This window comes from Solanum stenotomum, chromosome 7 (assembly GCF_019186545.1).
Source record: "Solanum stenotomum isolate F172 chromosome 7, ASM1918654v1, whole genome shotgun sequence".
Taxonomy (NCBI): Eukaryota; Viridiplantae; Streptophyta; class Magnoliopsida; order Solanales; family Solanaceae; genus Solanum; species Solanum stenotomum.
In genome coordinates this window covers 57,329,589-57,352,191 of record NC_064288.1, presented here as the reverse complement: position 1 = coordinate 57,352,191, position 22,603 = coordinate 57,329,589, and the positions used below count along the sequence as shown (strand labels likewise).

At 32.5% G+C, this 22,603-nt stretch overlaps 3 protein-coding genes across 5 annotated transcripts in view; 1 reads left to right on the top strand and 2 right to left on the bottom strand.

Moving 5' to 3' along the window:
* The window catches only part of LOC125871526 (cryptochrome-1), a 258,924-nt gene that overhangs the window by 117,842 nt on the left and 118,479 nt on the right, over positions 1–22,603 (bottom strand). The window lies entirely within an intron of this gene.
* Positions 6,458–18,668, top strand: LOC125871528 (uncharacterized). Of its 2 annotated transcripts, none has more exons than XM_049552140.1 (14): positions 6,458–6,841; positions 7,818–8,193; positions 10,826–11,000; positions 11,623–11,706; positions 11,794–12,035; positions 12,161–12,380; positions 13,363–13,442; positions 13,525–13,609; positions 15,857–15,988; positions 16,075–16,188; positions 16,296–16,343; positions 17,151–17,235; positions 17,336–17,392; positions 18,213–18,668. In XM_049552140.1, the coding sequence occupies exons 2-14, from the start codon at positions 7,973–7,975 to the stop codon at positions 18,311–18,313; spliced, it is 1,644 nt and encodes a 547-aa protein (XP_049408097.1). In that variant the 5' UTR covers positions 6,458–6,841; positions 7,818–7,972; the 3' UTR covers positions 18,314–18,668. The 2 variants fall into 2 exon arrangements, with proteins under 2 accessions (XP_049408097.1, XP_049408098.1); XM_049552141.1 differs by having other exon boundaries at positions 6,490–6,841; positions 7,822–8,193.
* On the bottom strand, positions 19,078–21,942 carry LOC125871535 (probable protein kinase At2g41970). Of its 2 annotated transcripts, none has more exons than XM_049552158.1 (7): positions 21,741–21,942; positions 20,764–20,996; positions 20,554–20,680; positions 20,218–20,473; positions 19,968–20,100; positions 19,658–19,744; positions 19,078–19,554 (listed from the first exon to the last, which is right to left on the bottom strand). In XM_049552158.1, the coding sequence occupies exons 1-7, from the start codon at positions 21,877–21,879 to the stop codon at positions 19,453–19,455; spliced, it is 1,077 nt and encodes a 358-aa protein (XP_049408115.1). In that variant the 5' UTR covers positions 21,880–21,942; the 3' UTR covers positions 19,078–19,452. The 2 variants fall into 2 exon arrangements, with proteins under 2 accessions (XP_049408115.1, XP_049408114.1); XM_049552157.1 differs by having other exon boundaries at positions 19,079–19,554; positions 20,764–21,005; positions 21,741–21,941.

Here is a 22,603-nt window from a genome sequence, read left to right as displayed (position 1 = left end):
ACAAGAAAGTCAAAAAACTATATTCTTAATTATCCTAAAATATATTTAAGACGCGAGTTAAATTTGTGATAAGCTAGAAATCCTGCATTTAAATTGTTTAAGTATTTTGTTTCCAAATCTATATAGAACATATTTGTATGAATTTACCACATTCAATTCCACTTTTACCAAAATCTAGTAATGGGGTAAAAAAGAAGATGAAATGATTTGTATTATTCATTGGACTATATTACATTATTTTAATTTCTAGTCATGAAAAAAAAACATTATTTTAGTTGGCCCATCTCTCCCTCACATGCTTTCAATTCTATCCTCTTTCCATGAGTACTGTATTCCTAGTTTTAACTAATTAGTGAGTATTAATACAAACAATAATTCAATATAATCTTACGAGTAAGATCTGAGAAAAGTAGAGTGTGTTGACCTTATTACTATTTTATAAAAGTAGAGAAATCTTATTTCTGAAAGATTCTTAGCTTAAATAATACATATCAATTCATATCAGAAACGATGAATATTCGGATAATTATATAAGGACAATATTGTATTAATTTGTGCAAGAAATTAGTGTTGTTACATGACCACATACTTTAAGCAAAAACTTTAGAAAATAGGAATACTTTTTTTTTTCAAAAAAATAAAAAGAAGTTAAGTTCACGCTGCAAGAGATTTGATTTTCCTTGGATTTGTTTTAATACGTTTGGCACTTGCAGGAAGTAATAATTATTAGAAAACTATTACGGTAGGTAACGATATTTTTGTTTAAATTAAGAGGTTTTGAATTTGTGTTTCGGAGAAAAAATTGTGTAAATATAAATTTATCGAACTCAAAAGAACATCACATAAAAAAAAAAAAGACACAAGATCTTCTAAATTTCCTAAGCCAAACAGTGTTTTACCCATTTTTTTTATTTTTTATTTTTTTTAAAACTATAGTAGCATCTATGTCCACTTTAACTTTTGAAAAAGGGAATAAAGAAATACTAGAAGAGCTCACTTTATTTTTCAATCCTTAAGAATTTTTTACAAATGATAGTATTTTGTAATTAAAGTATCGTTTGGTTCGCGAATAAAACTATCTTTAAATTATAATTCTTGAATTAGTTTAGCTACTATTTAAGTGGGATAAAATAGATTAAGTTTGAAGTGTAAATTTATAATAGAATTAGTTGTACATCTAATTAAATAAAACATAATTTTAATTTCAAACTTAATTTTAAAATATCTCACTTTATCAATTTATTCCATGAACCAAATGACCTCCTGTAGCTCTTCAACTACGTATATATCTATCTAACTGTATAGTTTTTGGATATTTGTCTATCAGTTTATGTCAAAGTTAGTTGACGTACGTAGGTTATTTAAGTATGAATTTGATTTTTTAAAAAAAGTGATAAATATTTTTATCAATAACGGAATCAAAAATTTTATTAAAAAGATTCAACAGGTAAAGAAGTGAACATACTAACTACTCGTACATAAAAAAACGTATGGCAAATAAATAACAAAAACATTGAAACAAAGATTTGTCAAAAGGACCCAAAACTGGTAAACAGCTACCAATCATGTTATAATGCCTCCATGTCCATCATGCCCTATGTTTCTGCCGCACATCAAGGCTATCTTATGTTTTTGTCTCCCTATCTTCTTACTACTACATTTTTAAAATTTTTTTTTTACCCTTTTCTAAAAAAAATCCATTTTTATTGTACAACAAATAATATAAACATACACGATATAATTGTTTACAATAAATTTTAAAGTGACATAAAATAAATTAAAATCACAAATAAAATAAGAAGAAACATAACTTTATTGATAAAAATTACGGGTACAATTCTATTCCTCCCTTGATTCTCCTCTTCTAAGATTTATCCATATTTCTCGAATTAGAATGATTTAGATTAGACCTCTATATGAATATTTCATGACTTTTGTGGAATATATCGAGGTCTTGATCTTTAAAAATACCCAAGAATTTATAGGATATTTTGAGATGCATTTTAAGAAATTTTGTACTCTTTATATAGGCGTGAATTAGAGTTTAAGATTGAGTAGCCTCTAAGAATTTTAATTGAAACTAAACACACCTTCTAGAGTCTCAATTCAAATTGAACACGTGTTGTAGAGTTCCACAAAATTTCAATGTCTACAATAATTTCACAAAATATAATATAAAAAGGTAATTATCTTAGTATGTTTATAGTTTTTAATAATTATTATTATCAAGAGAAAATGAGAAAAGAATAATTTATTTTTATTTTAATAAATAAATAAATAATTTAAGATAATTACTTTAAAAATCAAAATAAATACAATTTGAGATAGAGTGGGTAGTAGTAGTATTAATATTAAAAATATGTACCAACATGAGATATGGATTCACATTCCATAATTTTTATCTTGACTAGCTACCAACTCCACTTTATACAATATAGTCGATCGATTTAATCGCTATTTTGTAGAATGTACTTTTTATTTTTGATGATATTTTCTTATCATAAAACAAACTTCAGACTTTAGACCTTCAATTCATTTATACTTGTGCACTAATATGATGTATGATATTATCGTCAATATTTCCATTACCTTAGATAATAGACCTATAATAATACTTAAAACTTTCATTTTTTTTATGACATGGGTATCAAACTTCACTTCCACCTCTGCCTCATGCATTACATCAATAACTTACACTTAAAGTATTTCATCTCAGTCTTGCTTAACTTAAATCCCTTAGATACAAAGTTTGTCTCCAAACCTCCATCTTAGCGTTAACTCCACAACGAATCTCCATCTCCTCAATCAAAATCATGTCATTTACAAATAACATGCACCACGATACCTTATCTTAAAATTTTCACGTCAATTCATCCATCACCAAAACAAATAAAAATAGGCAAAGAGCTAAATCCTCGATACAATCCCACCACAACTAATTAAAAAGTACTCTGAGTCATTTCCCTCCAACCTCTAAGTATCTTTATTCAACCTCCCTCGAACCACCTTATGATGCGCGAAGCTAAATTTAATCGGAAGCCGAACAACAACAACAACAAAAGGTAATTAATTATGTAATTACTAAAGCAATTATTTTTTCAACTGTTTTTTTTTTTCTTAAATAAATAATAAAATGAGTCGCCAGTAGGGACCTAAATGGTCCAGCTCAGAGAACCGCGTTTTTTCCATTACTATCATTTTCAACATATTAATGCCTTCATCTTTAATTTATCGTTTCATTTTATCGCGATAAAATGATACGAAGCCGTTAAAGTCAATATTTCGGCTTAATGGCTCTAGTCAACTTTTTGACTTTGATTATACTAGGATGTTTATTTTGTTCTGGCATTTTTAAATTTTTTTTTTTTAACAAAAAAAAAAAGTAAAAACTTTTTATTTCATAAAAATTCAAAAAATTATTCAACCAAGAATACAAAATTTTATTTTTAAAAGTTGAAAATATATTTCCTAATTGTATTTTATTTATAATTTTCAACGAAAAGTTTTCAATATTCTTCTATGAAAGTAAATGTAAAAATGGAAATAAAACATTATAACTAATAAGGTTGAAATATTTAGGAGAATGTAGATGTACTTGAAAGTATGTAGTATGTGTTATTTTGTTTATTTACTTTTATTCAAAAGGACAAATTAATGATAATATTTCTAGGTTGGAAATATTTTTTTTAAAGAACTTTTAAATGGAATATAATTAAAACTTTTTTTAGAACATAGGATAATAATATTTACAGAAATTTTAATTATTGCAAAGAGGGCATTAATATATAGTGTAATTCTTATTAATATGAAATTGAAGTGTAATTTGCAATATTATTTAGTTGACATTAGAGTCAATAATGTCATAATTAATCAAATGAAAGAATTATATCACGAGTTTCTAATTATTATTAGAACAAATAAGATGGAAGGACTTGTATTAACGGGACGGCCTTTAATATATAGTAGTTAAATTTATGATACCGGCCTATTCAAAATATTCATTTATTAAATAATAAAGTTGTTGTATATTGATAATTACAAAATTAATATGAAGCTTGATTATAATTGAAAATGGTATGACTTTGTTTCTTCAATAGTTTTAATTATTGAAAAATGTATAGCTTGTTAGTTATTTCAATATTTCATTAAAATAATTGATATATTTCATTCAAGAAATCACTCACATAAAATTATAGATGAAAAATTATAATTTATTTATGTAAATAAAAGAAACAAAAATTACCCTCAAAGGGTGAATGCAATTTTTTTTCTTATTTAAATGACACACATATTGACAATAAGGATAACTAATGATTTTTGCTTTAAATCTGATCAGTAAATTCGAAAGATCAAATGCTTAGAGTTAGAGATGTTAAAAAAACCTCCCAGTTTACACTTGAGTAAAAAATTACCTGTTAAATTTAAGTAATATTATTTAATTAACATAAACTTAAAATATTATTATTAGTATTATTTTTGTAATTGGCAGAAAAAAAAATAATACTGTTTTGGGTAGCTGGACTTCAGTCCAACTCGTCAATTTTTTCACGATATATTAAACATCCGCCATTTTTAATAAAACTCACTATACACTACATACGAAGTAAAGAAAAAAAAGGCCTTTGTTTTGAAAAAAGAAGAAAAGAACAAGTCTTGTTTTTTCATAAATGTGAAGATAATTAGAGGGCATTTGACGTTGAAGTTGGAGTTGTGTATAATCATAATTTTTACGAGGAGTAATAAAATTTTTAATGTATTTTTAAAATTTTCTATTTTTTTAAATTAGTAAAATCGTTCAATTTGAGTAATATAATTAAAACTGCTTTAAAAAGTAATATTTCAAAATATTTTTTAATAAATAGTTGTATAATATTATAGATTAGATCCATATATGGGAAACTACATACTATTACAAGAAAAAAACTTTTTTTTTGAAATTGAAGTTGTGTTATGATTATGATTTTTGTAAATAATATTCGATAGTTTGAATGAACTTTTGCTAAAAAAACATAAAATATAATTTATTAAGATTATTTATATATATATATATATATATATATATATAAGGTACAATTTGTGTGAAAATGAAAAATATAGTGTAGTGAAACAAGTTTTTAGGTGTTCACCAAATTTCAAATACAACTTCAAGTAATATTTGGAAAAAACATAGTAAAATATGTGGACATACAAGNTTTTTTCATAAATGTGAAGATAATTAGAGGGCATTTGACGTTGAAGTTGGAGTTGTGTATAATCATAATTTTTACGAGGAGTAATAAAATTTTTAATGTATTTTTAAAATTTTCTATTTTTTTAAATTAGTAAAATCGTTCAATTTGAGTAATATAATTAAAACTGCTTTAAAAAGTAATATTTCAAAATATTTTTTAATAAATAGTCGTATAATATTATAGATTAGATCCATATATGGGAAACTACATACTATTACAAAAAAAAATACGTTTTTTTTTTAAATTGGAGTTGTGTTCTGATTATGATTTTTGTAAATAATATTCAATAGTTTGAATGAACTTTTGCTAAAAAACATAAAATATAATTTATTAAGGTTATTTTTATATATATATAAAAAAACTAAGGTACAATTTGTGTGAAAATGAAAAATATAGTGTAGTGAAACAAGTTTTAAGGTGTTCACCAAATTTCAAATACAACTTCAAGTAATATTTGAAAAAAATATAATAAAATATGTGGGCATACAAGAAGCGATAAGATTAAGAATGATGATATTCGAGATAAGGTGCATGGGAATGATTTTTGTGATGGACAAGATTAAAAAAGTCAGGTTGAGATAATCTAGACATGTGAAGAGAAGAAGCGCACACACCCAATTGAGGAGGTGCAAGAGGTTGGTTATATTATGTAGAGTTAGATTGATAAAGTATTAAGGTGAGGTAATTAAACAAGACATGATTCAACTTCAGGTTACCGAGAACCTAACCTTAGATAAAAGGATGTGAAAGCCGTGTACTAGGATAGAAAGTTAGTATGCAGTGAAGTGTTGTCTTGTTTTATGAGGTTTTAGGTGTTTGTCGTCATACTAGCTGTAATATTATAGTCAACTGTTTAGTGCTTTTGGATTGTCACACTATTTTGCTATTATTGTTCTTTTCTGGCAGGATTTGCACTCCTTTTGCCATGTTTTATTCCTCACTATTTTTCTACTCCTTTGTACTTGAATTTGCTACACTTGAGCCAATGATATTTTAGAAATAATTTTTCTATTTCTACGAGGTAGTGGTAAAATTTGTGTACACTCTACAGTCTACTCTCCCCATATCTCATTTATGAAATTTCACTGAATATATTGTTATTATTATTATTTAAATTTTTATCATGAAATTCTAATTTCAAAATAAAGTAAATGGTCTATCTCTATTTAACTTTTGTTTTTCCCTTTAAATTAAAAGATTTTTATTTTTATTTTCATTTTCCAATCTCTTTTTTTTCCACCCTTTTTTACTCTCCAATCTTCAATCAATTAGAAAAGGGGACAAAGTTCTTTCCTTTCTCTCTCTCACACATTGTTGTGTGTTTCCATGGTGAAATGATGCCACCAAAGCACAAAGTGGTCATCCCCACTCCCACACAACTCTTCTTCTTCAACTAACACAATATCTTTCTCACTTTTTTGTTTTCCCTCTTTTCATCTTTAGGGTTTTCCTTTTTTTTTTCAACCATTCACAATTCAACTGTGTTATACCAACAACCCAACTTATCTGATTTCACTTGGTAAACCAAATATTCATCTTTTTTCCATTTTGGGTTTTGTTGATTTGGTACAGAGCAAGCAGAGTTAGGCATTCTTGAATCATTTTTTGAGGTAAAGTTTGAGTCTTTATTGTTATTGCTTTTACTTTTTTCTATTCACAATTCAACTGTGTTATTCCCAACAACCCCACTATCTGATTTCACTAGGTAAACAAAATATTCATCTTTTTTCCTTTCTGGGGTTTGTTGATTTGGTACTGAGCAAGAAGAATTAAGCATTCTTGAAGCATTTTTGAGGTAAAGTTTGAGTCTTTATTGTTAAATAGTCAAGTTTAGTTTTTGAGATCGGCTGATTTTAGGAATTGATGTTTTGCTGACTTTTAAAAAAAAGAAAGAAAATGGTCTTCTTTTGGTATAAGCTTGAACTACTTTGCTCTTCTTTAGAGCATTTTGTGTTATGGGTTGTTAAATTATCAGTTTTTGTGGTCTTAATGAAGCAATTGCTTATTGAGGGTTTAAAATTAGAAAATGGATATGTTTCTTATGGATGTCAAATTGATATTACACATAGACATTTGGTTTGAAACCAATGGGGTCCTTTTTTTGTTGTAGATATTTCTGTCATCTGATTTAGTTAATGGATTCTCTTTGTTTCATGATACATAGAGGATCTCCTTATTAAAAAAATGGAAAAGAAAAGGATATATAGAGGGATCTGTCTTTTGTGCTATTTACTTCCCATTTTGATATTTGATGGACTAGCAATTTTGGAGTTCTATATTTCTACTGTGTTGTAACTTGGCATCCACTTTTTACATTTTTTTCTTTTATCATGGAATGAGTGTTATTGTCCCCTTCTTTTGTTAATTGTTTTTTGGATGGCAGTGCTGGTGGACAATGTATGAGATTTACTCTAACTGTGAGTATCATGTAAAGTGTATTATCTTACTAACCTTAATTAAAAAAATCAAGCGGAATGAGAATGCAAAAGGTTTTGACAGAGTTTTAGTTGCCTGTAATGGTTAGTTTCTCTGTGCAAATATGAAGCTTCTTCTCGATTGAATGTTTTTTTTTCATTTTTCCATCAGGCAGAGCATTCAATTGGTTCCTTATGGTGCTTTGAAGCTCGCTTTATAATTGATTACTGGAATACTTGTTGTCGAAGGAAGACAAAATTGCTCTTGCAGAGTTCTATCTCTTGTGATTATTGCTCCTATCTTTAGTAAGTTGACTAAGGTGGAGGATGGAGTCTGCCAAACGATGGTTCAGTAAGCTTGGCAAGAAAGATAAGCCTAAGCCTCCCAAGAAGCAGGAAACTACTAGTAATGAGAAAGAAGGGTCAAAATTGTCATCTCATGAGGAAGCACCTTCAACTGCCACTAAACAGAAAGTTGCAGCTGCCAAGCAGTACATAGAAAAACACTACAAGGAACAAATGAAGAGCTTGCAGGAGCGTAGAGAGCGGTATGTTAGTCTTTCTTCTTCTGATAAATGACGGTGAATTAGTATTGGTCATTCATAGATGCGTGTCCTTGCAATCAAAAGTTCATATGATCAATGTACTACTTGTGTTTACTGCTGGATGGTTGAATAAAGATGAAAAATAAACTCAACTCTCCATGACATTCTATTGATGCTGCAGTTGCCACTTGCCAGTATGCAATGATTAGAATATTAGTGACATCAGATTTCCCATCCTGCTACTATGAACAAATATTGGATAGCTGATGACATCTATGCAATAATTATTTTCTTGTTCCTTCTCGTGATCATCCGCAAATCTGTTATCCCATTCCAAAAGGTTTTAAAGTAGTTTTTTGTTGATTATGTAGTTATCAATAACTTTTCTGATAAAATAAAACCATAACTTCAAAGTGGGATAATTGAAATGCTGTCAATACATAGTGGGAATTCTGAACTCTTCTCCTATACAAGTCATATAGCCTCATCCTGGTACCTAGAGTTGGTTCATAACTTGTTTACTAGCTGTTCACAGTGAAGTGCTGCAGGTAGCTGGAAATGATCTTTGTGTTCTTTTTTTCTTTTTGCTGGTGCACGGTTTGAAATTTGGTGGATAATGGGCACCCCTCTGCTCTTCTCCACTTAAATACGAGTCTTTTTGATTCGAACTTGTGATGTGCGCCCTAACCACACATCACACGTTGCGCTCTTACCACTAGCCCAAAGCTTTTGAGGGAATAAATGAGTCTTGTCGTCTTAAAACATGAATTATTGTAGTAAGTGCTTTTTTATGGGAATATGTATGTCATGTTATACATTTGCTTTAGGTCTTATGCTTTCTAGGAGTTCTTTTAGCCCTATTAGAAACCTTTATGCTAATAGAAAATATAAAAAATTTCTTGTACATTTTCCCCCCAAGGATTTTGCTCATCTGGCAAAGGTTGAGTGACTTGTGTTTTAGGTCACAAGTTCAAGCCCTGTGCCACGCGAATTAAGTTCAGTATATAAGTGGAAAAGAGTAGAGGGATGGTCCCATCATCCCTGAGTTAGGAGACTTGAGATTGGCCCAAAGAGTTGGCTCCAAATGAATTTCCCAGTCATTAGAAAAAGAATTTTTAGTACTTTTTATTTTTATTTTGTATAATGTTGGCAGTTGGCCTGAGATGAATGTAAATGGAAAAAAGGTGGTCAGCGAAAATTCGTGTAGACGATCCTAACTTGTTTTAGGACTGAGGGGTAGTTGTTGTTATAGTAGTGGTGGTGGTATTTGTTGATTGCCTTTAGCTAAGTTTTAGGTCTAGCTAGCTATGGGAGATGGAAAAATGGGATCTCGAGTAGACAAACCATTCACAGTTGCATTTCTTTGTACTGAGTAATTAGATTGTTCTGCTTCTTGTTGGTTGTCCTTGATTACTATGGATTTGACCTCTGGTATGTATTTTCATTGATGTATGTAATTTGTGAAAGCAGAGCCCCTGAACTGCAAATATAAAACTTCTGATGTTTGTGCTGATGGTCTTTAGGAAGGGTTTAGCCCTAATTATGGGCAAACAAGACAGAATCTAGAGTTGACAACTTTAGGACTTTTTGAACACAAAAGCAACTCCATCCATAATCTTAGGATGAATTGTCTTGGTCTTCTATATTTTTGGTGTAATCAGAATTTACTGGGGTATTTGATAGATTTTGTAGGCAAAATGTAATGATACAGACGACTAGTTTTAGACAGCTTCACCATAGCTCTTTTTATGAGCTTGTAATTACCCCTCCAGCACTCTCCAGGTGCTGCTTTTGATATGAATACGAGATGTTACCTTTATTAAAAAAAGACAGAAACTAGAGTTGACAATTTCAGCTGCATATTTGTTGTCCCTGATTATCTACAGTTGTAACATCTCATCTGTAATGCAGATATCTATGTATGATATGCATGTGTAGTAATATATGGAGTCATCATTCATCAATTAATTGTTATCCTGTTTTACCGAATTAAAGTTTGCGTTCAACCTTGTTGCTTCCGTGTTCATATGATCTCTTTTATTAAGTTGTCCTAGTGCTTCTGAAAACCTTTTGGTAGTTGGTGAACTGCTGATCTACATATCATGCCTTTATCTCCCTACTTCATAGACTCAACATTTGCATTTGATGTTTACTTAATCTCTTTTATTGAATCGATCAATTTTTTCAAGGACCTTTTGATTGTTGGTGCATCTGCTGTTCTACATACCCTCCATTTACATTCACTCATTTATAGTCTGGCCAACCAACATTTGCTCTGTTTGACTCATTGCTTGCAACTGTAGAGATTGTAAGCACGTTTTGCGTGACTTGTCTTGAGAGTTGATTATTGAATTTCTTCAGAAGTTCAGATAAACACTCTTCTGTCATCCTTCATTCTTTTAAAAAATACTTATGTTGGAAGTTTTTTGAAGTTTTCTGTGGCCATCAACGAAAATCTTGAGTTTATGGTGATCCTCCTTCATATGATATGCATCTTTTACTAGTTAAAGATTATGCTCTCTGTGCTCACCCCATTATTGTATCTTTTTTCATGTTCATTGTGCTTTAAATGAATTGCGCATACAAAAATCAATTCCTCTTGAAGAATAATCTTTGTTTGTTTGCTTTGTTGCAGACGCAATATGCTTGAAAAAAAATTAGCTGATGCTGAGGTTTCTGAGGAAGAGCAGAGCAATTTACTGAAGTACCTTGAGAAAAAGGAGACAGAATTTATGCGCATTCAAAGGCATAAAATGGGTGCTGATGATTTTGAGCCTTTGACAATGATTGGAAAGGGTGCATTTGGAGAGGTCTCTTTCTACATCTCTTACCACATGCACACATCCTTTGTCCCTTTGTATAACTGACCAGCATAATGGTCAAAGAAAACTGTTATCAGCTTGTACCTTTTTCCCTCGGGGTTCGAGCATCTTTGTGAGAAATAAATTTTAATATAGATTGAGGTAAGGGCACTCAACTGTGTGACCTAGTGGTCAATAAAGTGAGTTGGGAACCATGAAGTTAGGTTCTAATCCGGAGGCAAAAACACACTGATTTCTTTCCATATCTTTGCTGGTGGGAGGTAGCAGGTACCCTGTGGAATTAGTCGAGGTGCAGGCGTGCTGATCTGAGTGTCATGGTTGAAACATTTTCATGGTTGTTTTCTACAGCATACATACAGACTCAGATAGTTGGAAATTGGAACTCTTCCCTAGTGAACTTTATAGGTTCTTTTTCTCTTTGCTGGGGCAAACCAATTTCTTCATGGTGGCAAGCTTTTGAGCTTTAATTAAGAAATGATAGAAATCAATCAGTTTTACTCATAGACGACCCCCCTCCCTTCTCTCTTTTCATCATTCACCTGAATCAGAGATATAGATAGTTTTGGAGATTATATTCTTTTTGACCTTGTAACTTATTGTCTTTCTTCAGGTTAGAATATGCAGGGAGAAGGCAACTAGTCATGTCTATGCCATGAAAAAACTAAAGAAGTCAGAAATGCTTCGTAGAGGCCAGGTAAAAAAACACAGGTTTGTTGATAGTAATTACCAGGTGAAAATTTATGTTGTGTTTTAATTTCTGCTTATCAACTGTATTTGTTAGGTTGAACATGTTAAAGCCGAACGGAATCTGCTTGCTGAAGTGGAGAGCAATTGCATTGTTAAGCTATATTGCTCTTTCCAAGATGAGGAGTATCTTTACCTTATAATGGAATATCTTCCTGGTGGAGATATGATGACTTTGCTGATGCGCAAGGATACTTTAACAGAAGATGAGGCCAGGTTTTATGTGGGGGAGACCGTCCTTGCTATAGAATCTATCCATAAACACAATTATATTCACAGGTGGATATGAAATTTTGTTTCTGTGTTACATGATTGCAGTGGCCTATCAAAGTGTTCTTTTTTGTTCCTTTTTTCCATTGTTTTCTTCTCCAGGAGGAATAATCTCTTCTATCCAAAATCTGCAGAGATATCAAGCCTGATAACTTACTACTTGATAAACATGGACACATGAAGTTGTCAGATTTTGGATTGTGTAAACCGCTTGACTGCAGTAATCTTCAGGAAAAGGATTTCACAGCGGCAAATAAGTTAAGTGGCGCTCTTCTAAGCGACGGACGCCCAGCCCCTCCAAGGCGCACTCAACAGGAGCAACTGTTGCATTGGCAGAAGAATAGGAGGATGCTTGTGAGTTCCTTATTACAACCATGATAAATGAACCTTTCATTTTCAAATTCTTAAGCACAACCGTACTGCGTTCCCTCTGATCCCCTATAAAGTAAAAATATTAGAGTAGGAGAGAGAACTTAAGCACAAGCTATCGGAAAAGCTCCTTCCCTAAGATATACCATATGGTACAAAATAATCTGCATGAGAGCCATCTGGATGTGTGTGTGTGTGTTTCCATGGGTAGTTCTTTTAGTTTTCCATGGATAGCAGTAGCTGGGGCAAAACCTTCTTTCTTTGCTCCACGAATGAGAGAGAGAGTCAGTTAGAGAGATTAAACCTGCAATACCACTTCGGTGTTGGAGTAGAGATTATGTTCAACAGCTGAATTTGCCAAGAGGTTTAGGATTGATGAATTGACTAAGAGTGTGATATACCCCTTTAGGTCGTGGAGGATGTTGCACACCTCTTTGTTGTAAACTGGTGCATGATTGACTCTTAAAGTTATTACTGAGGACAAAAAAACTTGCAGTAAAAGTGAACTATCATTCTCTCTCCTCGTCACCTCCTTTCTCTGATCAACTTCCCTCTCTCTCTCTCTCTTTCTTCTTAGTTCTCTATCATCACTTCCCTTGGTTGGAGCTCTTGCCCATATATCTGTCACTTGGTTTCATGATTTGTCAACAGAGTTTACTTTTCAATACCTTGTTTGATCACAGGAGTGCGATATCCTATATTGCTACGCACTCCCTCTAGTTACTATTTTCAGATCTCTCTTCTGATCCCTAGTTCTTTTCTCAAGTAACTACCTTTAACTGGACCTTAGCAGCTGGGACTGGAAGTATTTGGTTGAATTCCTTTTTGATGTATTTCTTGTACAATTTTGTAAGAGTTCTTCCCTTATCCCTGCTTCTGTTTAGGAGGGGACAGTGCCAAATGGTTATTTTATGTAGCTCCTTGTATTCATTACATGGTATCATTTTAACACAAGGAAGTAGTACAGGCTTATTCCACTGTTGGGACACCTGATTACATTGCTCCAGAGGTTTTATTGAAGAAAGGATATGGATGTGAATGTGATTGGTCAGTATCTTTGTATTTTGTTCTCTTTTTCAAGTCAAAGCTTATATGGTTTTATTACATTTTCTGTGTATTCCTCTCGCAGGTGGTCACTTGGTGCGATCATGTATGAAATGCTCGTGGGATACCCACCATTCTATTCTGATGAACCTATGTCCACCTGTAGAAAGGTAAGAACTGGAATTTGCTCCTTGGGTTATGCATGGTTGAACGTCTTTTTAGTGTTTGGAATCCACTGGTTGTCATCTGTGCCCATTCATATCTCTGGTCTTGTTACTCGTGCCGTAGCTATTTTTTGTTTGACTTCAACTTTTGGGTTATGTTGGAGACTTCAGATTTTCTGGTGTTTCAGTTAGTGTTCTGGTTTGGGGTACAAAACGTCTGACCTGCTTCTAATTATTAGAACTGACGAAGATATTACTAATAGAAGTTCAATAGTCTGCCAATAAACTTGAACTTTTTACCTAGATAACACTCAAAGACTGCTCTATTGGTCATGTCTAAGTTGATAAAAGACCTGGAAATGTAATTGTTTGTCTGAGCACAGTGAGTGGTTTGGTATGTGAAGGAAACACTTGTCGGCTATTTGCTTAGAATCATTATAATTCATTCAGGGGTCGTTTGGTAGGAAGTATTAGGAGAAATAGTCCAAGTATTATGTGTGGTATTATTTAGTACTATGTCTGGTAGGAATTTTGGGTCTATGTATAATCAATCCATGGATTAGTTATACACCCTACATGGTATTATAGGGTGTATAACTAATACCTTCCATTTGGTGGTATTAGTTCTAATACCATGGGACTAATCTAGGTAAAGATAAAAATACCCCCTCAAATCCTTTTAATCATTTTGTTTATTTTCTTGATTTTATGTTTTATATTTATACTAATAAATTTATTTAAATAAATTAGCTTACACATTTTATTATTTGGATATAATTTTTTGTTTCTAAAATATGAGTTATTTAATCTATTTATTATTAATATAAAATATTATAATCCGACTAATATGCTAATGTTGATGTATGAATTTAAGAACAATTCATAAGTCAAATATTGCCTCTTAACGGAAGTCCATTAAACGCAAGTAGTCTAAAACAAGAGCATATATATATATATATATATATATAACATCTCGAGTATAAAAATAGTTTAATTTATTTTGCTATATTTATTTTTTATTATTATTTTATGATAAAGAGGTTTTTTTTTTAATTTATTGATACAAAACAAAGTTCAATAAATCTTCTCTATAAATTATTATAGTTGTGTGACCTTTTGAGATATTAACTCCAATTTATTAAGATGACAATTATTTACTCTCAAATAATTTAAGTGAGAAAATAGTGAACATGACAATAAAATTTTTATTCTCCTAGCTAGTTAAAATGCTATAAAAAAAATAATATTTTCCGTCAATTATCTACCTTGACCCAATTACATGAAATAGAAAATCCCCTAATAACTCAAGGGTATAATTGGAAAGAATTTTTTTTGTAGAGTTTTAAACCACACACAAAACTAGGTAAAAAACAATGAACCAAACACTTGATAAAAATAATTCCTGCATTACTAATCCATGCATTATCAATCTCTGCATTACTAATCCCTGCATTATTGATCTTTGTACCAAATGACTCCTCAGTGTCTCACTTATATGGAAAGGACCAGGAGGAAGTAATACAGTTTAACATTATCATTATGCATTTGAATCATGCCTCTCTAAGTTTTATGGTGCAGAATCTCATGCTCTGTTTTGTTCATCCAGAGTTTGGGGGACACCAAATATCCTTGGGCAGAAGCCTATATTCGAGGAATTTATTGGGATTCTAGAGACTGGATGACATGTAGCTTTGTTGTTTCCACTATATTTAGTGGTCTATATGTGTATTTCAATATTTACCAACTTAATATGTCAGCAGTTCACATAAGTCAACCTGGAATGAAAGCATTCTTATGACATCTTTCTAGGCACATAAGTGTCTGTGTAGGAAAAACAAGTGTTAAATGGATTTGCTACATGACCAATTTTAAACTACAAGAAGAGAGGTTCAATTACTATTCAGTGATTGGATCTTGGTACCTATATGTTCTTGTTTGACATCCATAGCCATTTCACTGTGACATAGGGGTAAGGTCCAAAAAAATCTGTCATGTTCTCTAAGCATGATTATTGCATTTAGCAACATTTGCCCAAGATGACTTCTAAGCATTTTCTTCGTGCTGATTTAATCTTGCTCTTCTCACACTTTTCAACTATTGAAATGCCACACTGGATCAGCTCTATTGCATTAATTATAAAGTATATAACCTTTGGTGAAAACTTGGAATATTTGCATCAAATGTTGTAGCTTTCCAACTTCAAGTTCCATTGTGATTCTTTGTTGTTGACAATTAACTTTTGTCTTGTTACAGATAGTAAATTGGCGGACTCATCTTAAATTTCCTGAAGAGGCAAAACTGTCTCCAGAAGCAAAAGATCTCATATGTAAGCTCTTGTGTAATGTAGAGCAGAGACTTGGGACCAGAGGTGCTGATGAAATAAAGGTACTTGGTGTATTCAATGTAGAATCTCGTGAACACTTGGAATGGGATTGAACTTGAACAAATTTAATCGGTTAACTGTCCTTCAGGCTCACCCATGGTTCAAAGGCGTTGAATGGGATAAACTTTATCAAATGAAAGCTGCATTTATTCCAGAAGTTAATGGCGAGTTGGATACTCAGAATTTTGAGAAGTTTGAAGAGGTATGCGGGTCGCTGCTCAGTCTTGTTTTCCCCATCAGTGCTACAGTAATCCTTTTGGTGCAATTCTTATTTGCTTGCTTGTCTTCTTTTGCAAATTTGGTTTGCAGGGCGATAATCAAATTCCAACAGCAGCAAAATCAGGTCCATGGAGGAAGGTTAGTACCAATAAACTGCTGGTGAATTCATAATTTATAGGTGCATGTTGAAGTGAGGTTAACTCTGTCATTCTGCATTTGAATAATCAACTGATAGAGATGATTTTGTAAACTGCTTACTACTTTTTATAATTCATAGGGGCATCCAGTAATGCATTCTGCAATTGAATAATCAGCTGATAGGAACCATTTATATGGTCTTTATTCTAACTTCACTGTGCATATGCAAACTTGAATTTTTGCTAGTTCTCTGGGAGTAGCCATTTGCTTTGTATACTTATCATAGCTCAAATGCAATTTCTAGATGACAAATTAGAATTCCTGTTTACTACTTCTCTATGTGACAATTGAACCGAATTGGCAGTGAGATCAAAACAGATATATCTGTTTATTGAGCTGCTAGTGAGCAGACAAAGGTGCTGGTTTTTTGGTAGATAAATTCTGTAGTTTTGCAGAATTAAGTATACGGTTGTTTTTTCTGTTTCCAAATTGAAAAAATCCATGTAGTTTAACTACTTCTGAGGCATTGTAAAGGATAAAGGGTAAAAGCCAGTTGATAGGGAAGATGGTGCCTCCTTTATCAGGAACTAGTTTGGTAACAAATTTGTGTATAGAATTGTTTCAGTATTGAGTAAGAGGAAAATGTGTTTTTTTCCACCTCGGAAAAAGATAAAGAGAAAATGTTTCATTTTGCTATTTATCATCTGCTAATTTGGTTCATCAACTTCTATTGTCGTTTTCATCATGCACTCATAAGATTCCTGTCAGTGTTGAACCCTGTTTTAACCCTTTTGTTTGTTGTTACAGATGCTCTCCTCAAAGGATGTCAACTTTATGGGTTACACTTATAAAAACTTTGAGATTGTGAATGATAATGATGTTTCTCAAATGGGTACTTATCTTTTCCTTGCAGTAGATTATAATTATTCCATTTATCTTATTTGTAATTTTCAGTTTGTGTTTGTTTTGAAACGTTTATTTCTGTTTTTCAGCTGAATTGAAGAAGAAGAGCAACAAAGCTAAGAGGCCAACTGTGAAGTCACTTTTCAGTAGGATATCTGTCTTCCTTTTTAAAATTATTCCGGTTTTCATAGTATTATTGTAGACTGGAATTATTACTTCTTTAAACATTGCTCCCTAGAAAAAGAGATGCAATAACCAAGGAACGGTAATAATAGTGCCATGTCTTCACTTGCTCGAGTTGTAGTCATTTTCAGGAAACCTTATCCCAGGAAATGAGTTGCAACTTATACTGGATTGAGCATCACCGTCCTTTATATATATAGATTTTAAAGAGTTGGAGGTGGAGATTTTTTTTGAATTTCCCATCATGGTGGTAATTTGTCAGAAGGTAACAGCATATATCTTATTTGATGACTGAGAAATCCGTGAAGGACCAACCTGTAGGACCAACCACACCTTTTAAAACTCGGGGATAATGGGTCGTCTCTCTACCCTTCGCCGCTTAAATGCCAGGCTTAGTTTGCATCGAACCTGTGACTTATGTCATTAGTCCCTCGACTTTTGCCTCTTGAACTGAGCCCGGAGGCTCGAAACAGTGGATGTTACTATCCATTTTTAAGAAAACATCTACGTCCCAGTCCCCAACAAGTTGGGGTCGGCTACTATATGAATCCTCAGTATTTCATTTAAGCTCAACTCATGCTATCAATCTTGCTTTCAAGAAAATGATTTGATTATTGGTTGACGTTCTGTTTGCAATACCTTAACAGCATCTTGTCCATCTCTTTCATTTGTTCGTTCTCGTTTTTCTTGCTACTATTCATCTCTTATGAATCATGACAGAGGGTATATGATATAGTTGGCAAGAAGAAACATGCTAATATATGTATTTTCATGTGTTTGTAGGTGAGGATTCAGAAGCCACCGACTCTCAACAGGCTCATGGAAGTTTCCTTAATCTCTTACCTCCACACTTGGAATCCTCAAAGCAGGCTGAACAACTATAGCTACATCCAATACTAATTTGTTAATAACTTCATGACCATAGCCAAACCAAAGCAAACAGGGGCAACGCCAACCCCTCGTCAAGTCAATAGCTTTCGTTGTTGTGTTTTTTAACCTAGGTGTATTCCGAGTGTAAGTAAAGTATTCACGACGAAGGCAGTTTTGCAAATTCTGGTGTAACTGCCTTGGTTCATAGTTTGTGCTTGTTTTGTGTAAATTATTTCTTGGAAGTACATATATCATTCTTTTTGTTGCTAGTTTGTAATTTTGCTTACTCTCTAAGTTGCAGAAACTTGTGACCTTGTTCTTGTAATCTCTTCAAATTTGGGTTTATGTATTTCAATAGCCCCATTCTCTAAAGATGAATGTACTTGCTGGTTTTTTCTATTATGGATCTTTGGCTATCTCAACTATCATGGAAACTACCCTTTATTTGTCTGCTTTTGCTTTCTTTCAACAAAGATGATAGAAGAATGGAGAACAAGAATATCTCTGGGAATATAACAGGTGTTTTGTGGAATTAGTCGAGGTCTGGATTCAAAAATTATGGTTATAAAAAGAAAAAAAGAAATTCTCAGAGTTGCAAGTGTTTATCGAAAACAATCTTTCTACCCTACAAAGGTGGGGTAGAGTTTGCGTATATCCTATCCTCTCCAAACCCCACCTATGAGACTACACTTATCGACCTACATTTCAATAATTAGTGAACATATGTTATAACTGTGCAAAATCTAAAAGAAATAATATAGCACCAACAATCCCTACTTGTAATCACACTTTCAATTCCCAGCTTATGTAAATAATAAATGTAAGTACAACATCCTTTTCAGCAAAAACAAAAAAAACTTTTGTCCAAGTATCTTTCTTATAATACAAAAAAAAAGAAAAATTTGGGTTACAGCAAAATTTTGAAATGGTTTCAACTTGTATAAAAAGACATGAACAGAAACAACATTTTATCTGCTAGTACCAGAATCCTTGACTTGTACCACAACCTTGTTGATATTGAAAGTTAGCCCATGCTTGCGAGGGCGGATCCACAGTATCTGTTAATAAGAAATTCATAAACTTTAAATCCTGAATCCGCTTCTGTCTGTTTGTTTCAATCAAGTATGTTGTAGAACAAGACGCTGATCCTGGTTCAGTTCGCGTTGAGAAGTGGCTGCAATGCCTTGACCATAATTGACACGTTTGGTCTGAAAGCTGGCTCTTCTTGAATACAAAGTCCTACAAGAGCTGCCACCTGAGAAAGGAATAGCCAAATAGTGGTTACATAATGAGAGAAAAAACTAGTCCCTTTTTGCTTTACAAGAATTTGTTCAAATATAAAAAATTAAGAAGAAAACCTTAGCAACTGCCCTTTGAGGGTACTCATTATTTAGTTTTGGATCAACACACTCTTGAACTTTATCATCACTTAATAGTGGAGTTGCCTGCATTGAAGATGAATCAGTATATTAGAGGCACAAAGAGAGCTAAACATTACTAACAATTCTATATTGCTCGGACTCTTCAAAAATGTTGTCACTACCCGTATTGGATCCTCCAAAAGTGCTCTACTTTCAAATTTAGTTCAGATGAGATGAACCTGTCAACATTTTTGAAGAGTTCGAGCAACGTAACTAACAATTATTAGGTAGGATTAAGAGAATCTACCCATGTAACAAGACTTTGTTTCCCTTCAGGCATTGTATAATCAACTGCCTTCCTTCCTGTCAACAGCTCTAAGAGAACAACAGCAAAACTATAAACATCACTTCTGTCTGTTATCTTTTCTCCCAAGGCATACCTGTACCATAAATTAATTAGCATCTTATTATGACACGATTTTCCCGGTAAGTTGAGGGTTCGAGTCACAATGGAGGATAAATGAGAACATGTTAGGTTAACAATGCAAAAGGCTTACTCTGGACCATGGTAACCATAACTCTCCTCAACTCTAGTGGAATCCTCTGAAGACTGATTTGTTAAGTTGAAATCAGCGACTTTCGCGGTAAAATCATCAAACAGTAGTACATTGCTAGATCTGACATCGCGATGAATAATTGGTTTATCATGTTTGTGTAGATATTCAAGGCCACTAGCTACACCACAAGCAATTTTCACTCTCTGATTCCAGGTAAGAACTAAACCAGGCTCAGCATTTTCTACTCCTTTTTTACCTATACAAACAGAACATCCAATAAACACTAATGATCCAATACAATTGCTAGGTTTGAATCTGAATGAACTATCGACGTACCATGTAAGACATCATGCAATGTGCCCATGGTTGCAAACTCGTAAACCAAGATTCGATTATTTGCTTCTAAGCAATAACCTAGCAGAGTCACAAAATGCTCATGTTTAAGTCCTGACACCATTTGTACCTGTATACACAAGAAGGAGATTAAAACATTTCGAGACATTGTTCTATTCGTCCCAAAATAGTGCTCGAACACACACCACTCACCTGGTCTGCGAAGACAGGATCTGATTCTGAAGAAGAATCAGTATCCAATTGCTTTATTGCTACTTTCTGTCCATTGCTTAATGTAGCACCATAAACGCGGCCATAAGATCCCTCAGCAATAAGACCTTTCTCCGCGAAGTTATCAGTCAGTATATTTATCTCATCCAAGGACATGTCTGGACGTACATCAATTGGTACAACTTCTTGAGGAGGAGATTCATTTGACTCTCCTTCTTCATTAGCTGCATTATTAAAGAAACAACATTGAAGACGTAAGAAAGTAAATAGAAGTGTTTTCTCTCTAACAATTTAAGTTTTTAGATGATATGATCACACAATTCAACAGTTTTCATCAAGCTAACACGCGTAAATCAACAGGATCATATCATGTCCCATGCACTAATAAGTCGATTTAGATCATAACGACTGAATTCACATATCAACACTATGATAAAAAGACTAGGTTCTTCAATTTAGTTCTTTCTTATAGATTTTACACTACTTTTTTTTTAAAACTGCTATGCTTTTTTCATTGTTTTCTTTTCCTTTTTCTTGATGCACTTGAACCGAGAGTCATTCAGAAACAACCTCTCTACCTCCATGAGGTAATGGTAAAGCCTGCGTACACTCTACCCCAGACTCAGTGGAATTTCACCGGGTATGATGTTGTTGTTCTTCTTCAATTTCTATTGTTGCTTCAACGGCGGATCCATGATTTTCACTATGGGGTTCGAAAAATAAGAAAAATTCTCTAAGGGGTTCAAAAAATAAAAATATAGTAACTAGACCTCTATAAATATATCTTATATATACCGTGTAACTTTTTGTAACACCATCACCCCCTCCTAGATCCGCCTCTGCTCGGGATCTACACTACTTACTAGGATTTAGAACACTAGAAACTACATACCAACAATTTGATGCTCTAGCAAGACAAAAAACTTAACTATGACTACTACAAAAGAGAGATTCTTAACCTTGATTATGGGAATGATGTAATCTATCTTTGATGAAATTGATGATAGATTTGATGGAACTAATGAAGATGATAGACAAAATTGCACTGATAATAAGGAAGCCATAGTTGACAAGATTTGATTCTGAAGAGGAAGACATTATTGTTCTGTTATTTTTGGAGTTAATTTCTTTACTTTTATACTACTAATAAAGCAATGGGAAATGTTTTATTTTAGTCAAATAACAACTACACTTCTGAATAATATAATAGCAATTTGCAAGGCTGCTAACTACACATTTGAGTTGTTCAATTTACAATATAATTGATAAATTCAAACCAACAAGAGGATGAAGTTAAACAATGAGTACATAGGCCAAGTTGCTTAATTATTGTTACTTTTTTTAGTCTATTTGCAAGACACCTAAACTTTGGGTTGCCCTTTAGCCATATACTATCCCTCACATCTATTTTTCGAATTTCGAGATTCAAACAAATTCTTAATTTTTATATAAATTGTTAATTGTTATAATTTATAATACTTTTAATGAAGTTCTTAAATACGTAAATTTGTTTCAAAGAGTTCAAAAGTTCTATATATGAATCCATGATCAAAATTAAATTATTCAAAATATGTTAAAATAAGAGAATATATGGTTCTTCTTTTATTGTATTTAAAATTATGGCTTTGAACTTAAATAAACCCTCGATCTTGAAACATGATTGAAATACTCCCTTAAATTCTCACCAAGTTTAGAGGTGTTTTCAATACTTCTCTCGATTTTTTATTAAGAGTCTCACGGTCCTACAAGAGTTTGTAACCATTTGCTATAGTATGTGGCAAATCGGAGTGTATTTATGTTCAGTTAGTCAAATAAAAAAATA

Bases quoted from the DNA above. Each gene is read 5' to 3' on its own strand.
- LOC125871535 (XM_049552157.1), bottom strand. From the start codon at position 21,879: ATGTCTTCCTCTTCAGAATCAAATCTTGTCAACTATGGCTTCCTTATT. The intron at 21,006-21,740 runs GTTAAGAATCTC...TTAATAATGCAG, and splicing joins ACATCATTCCCATAATCAAG to CTAATGAAGAAGGAGAGTCA. The intron at 20,101-20,217 runs GTAAGCCTTTTG...TTTATGGTACAG, and splicing joins TATGGTTACCATGGTCCAGA to GTATGCCTTGGGAGAAAAGA.
- LOC125871528 (XM_049552140.1), top strand. From the start codon at position 7,973: ATGGAGTCTGCCAAACGATGGTTCAGTAAGCTTGGCAAGAAAGATAAG. The intron at 13,443-13,524 runs GTCAGTATCTTT...TTCCTCTCGCAG, and splicing joins TATGGATGTGAATGTGATTG to GTGGTCACTTGGTGCGATCA. The intron at 16,344-17,150 runs GTTAGTACCAAT...TTGTTGTTACAG, and splicing joins AATCAGGTCCATGGAGGAAG to ATGCTCTCCTCAAAGGATGT.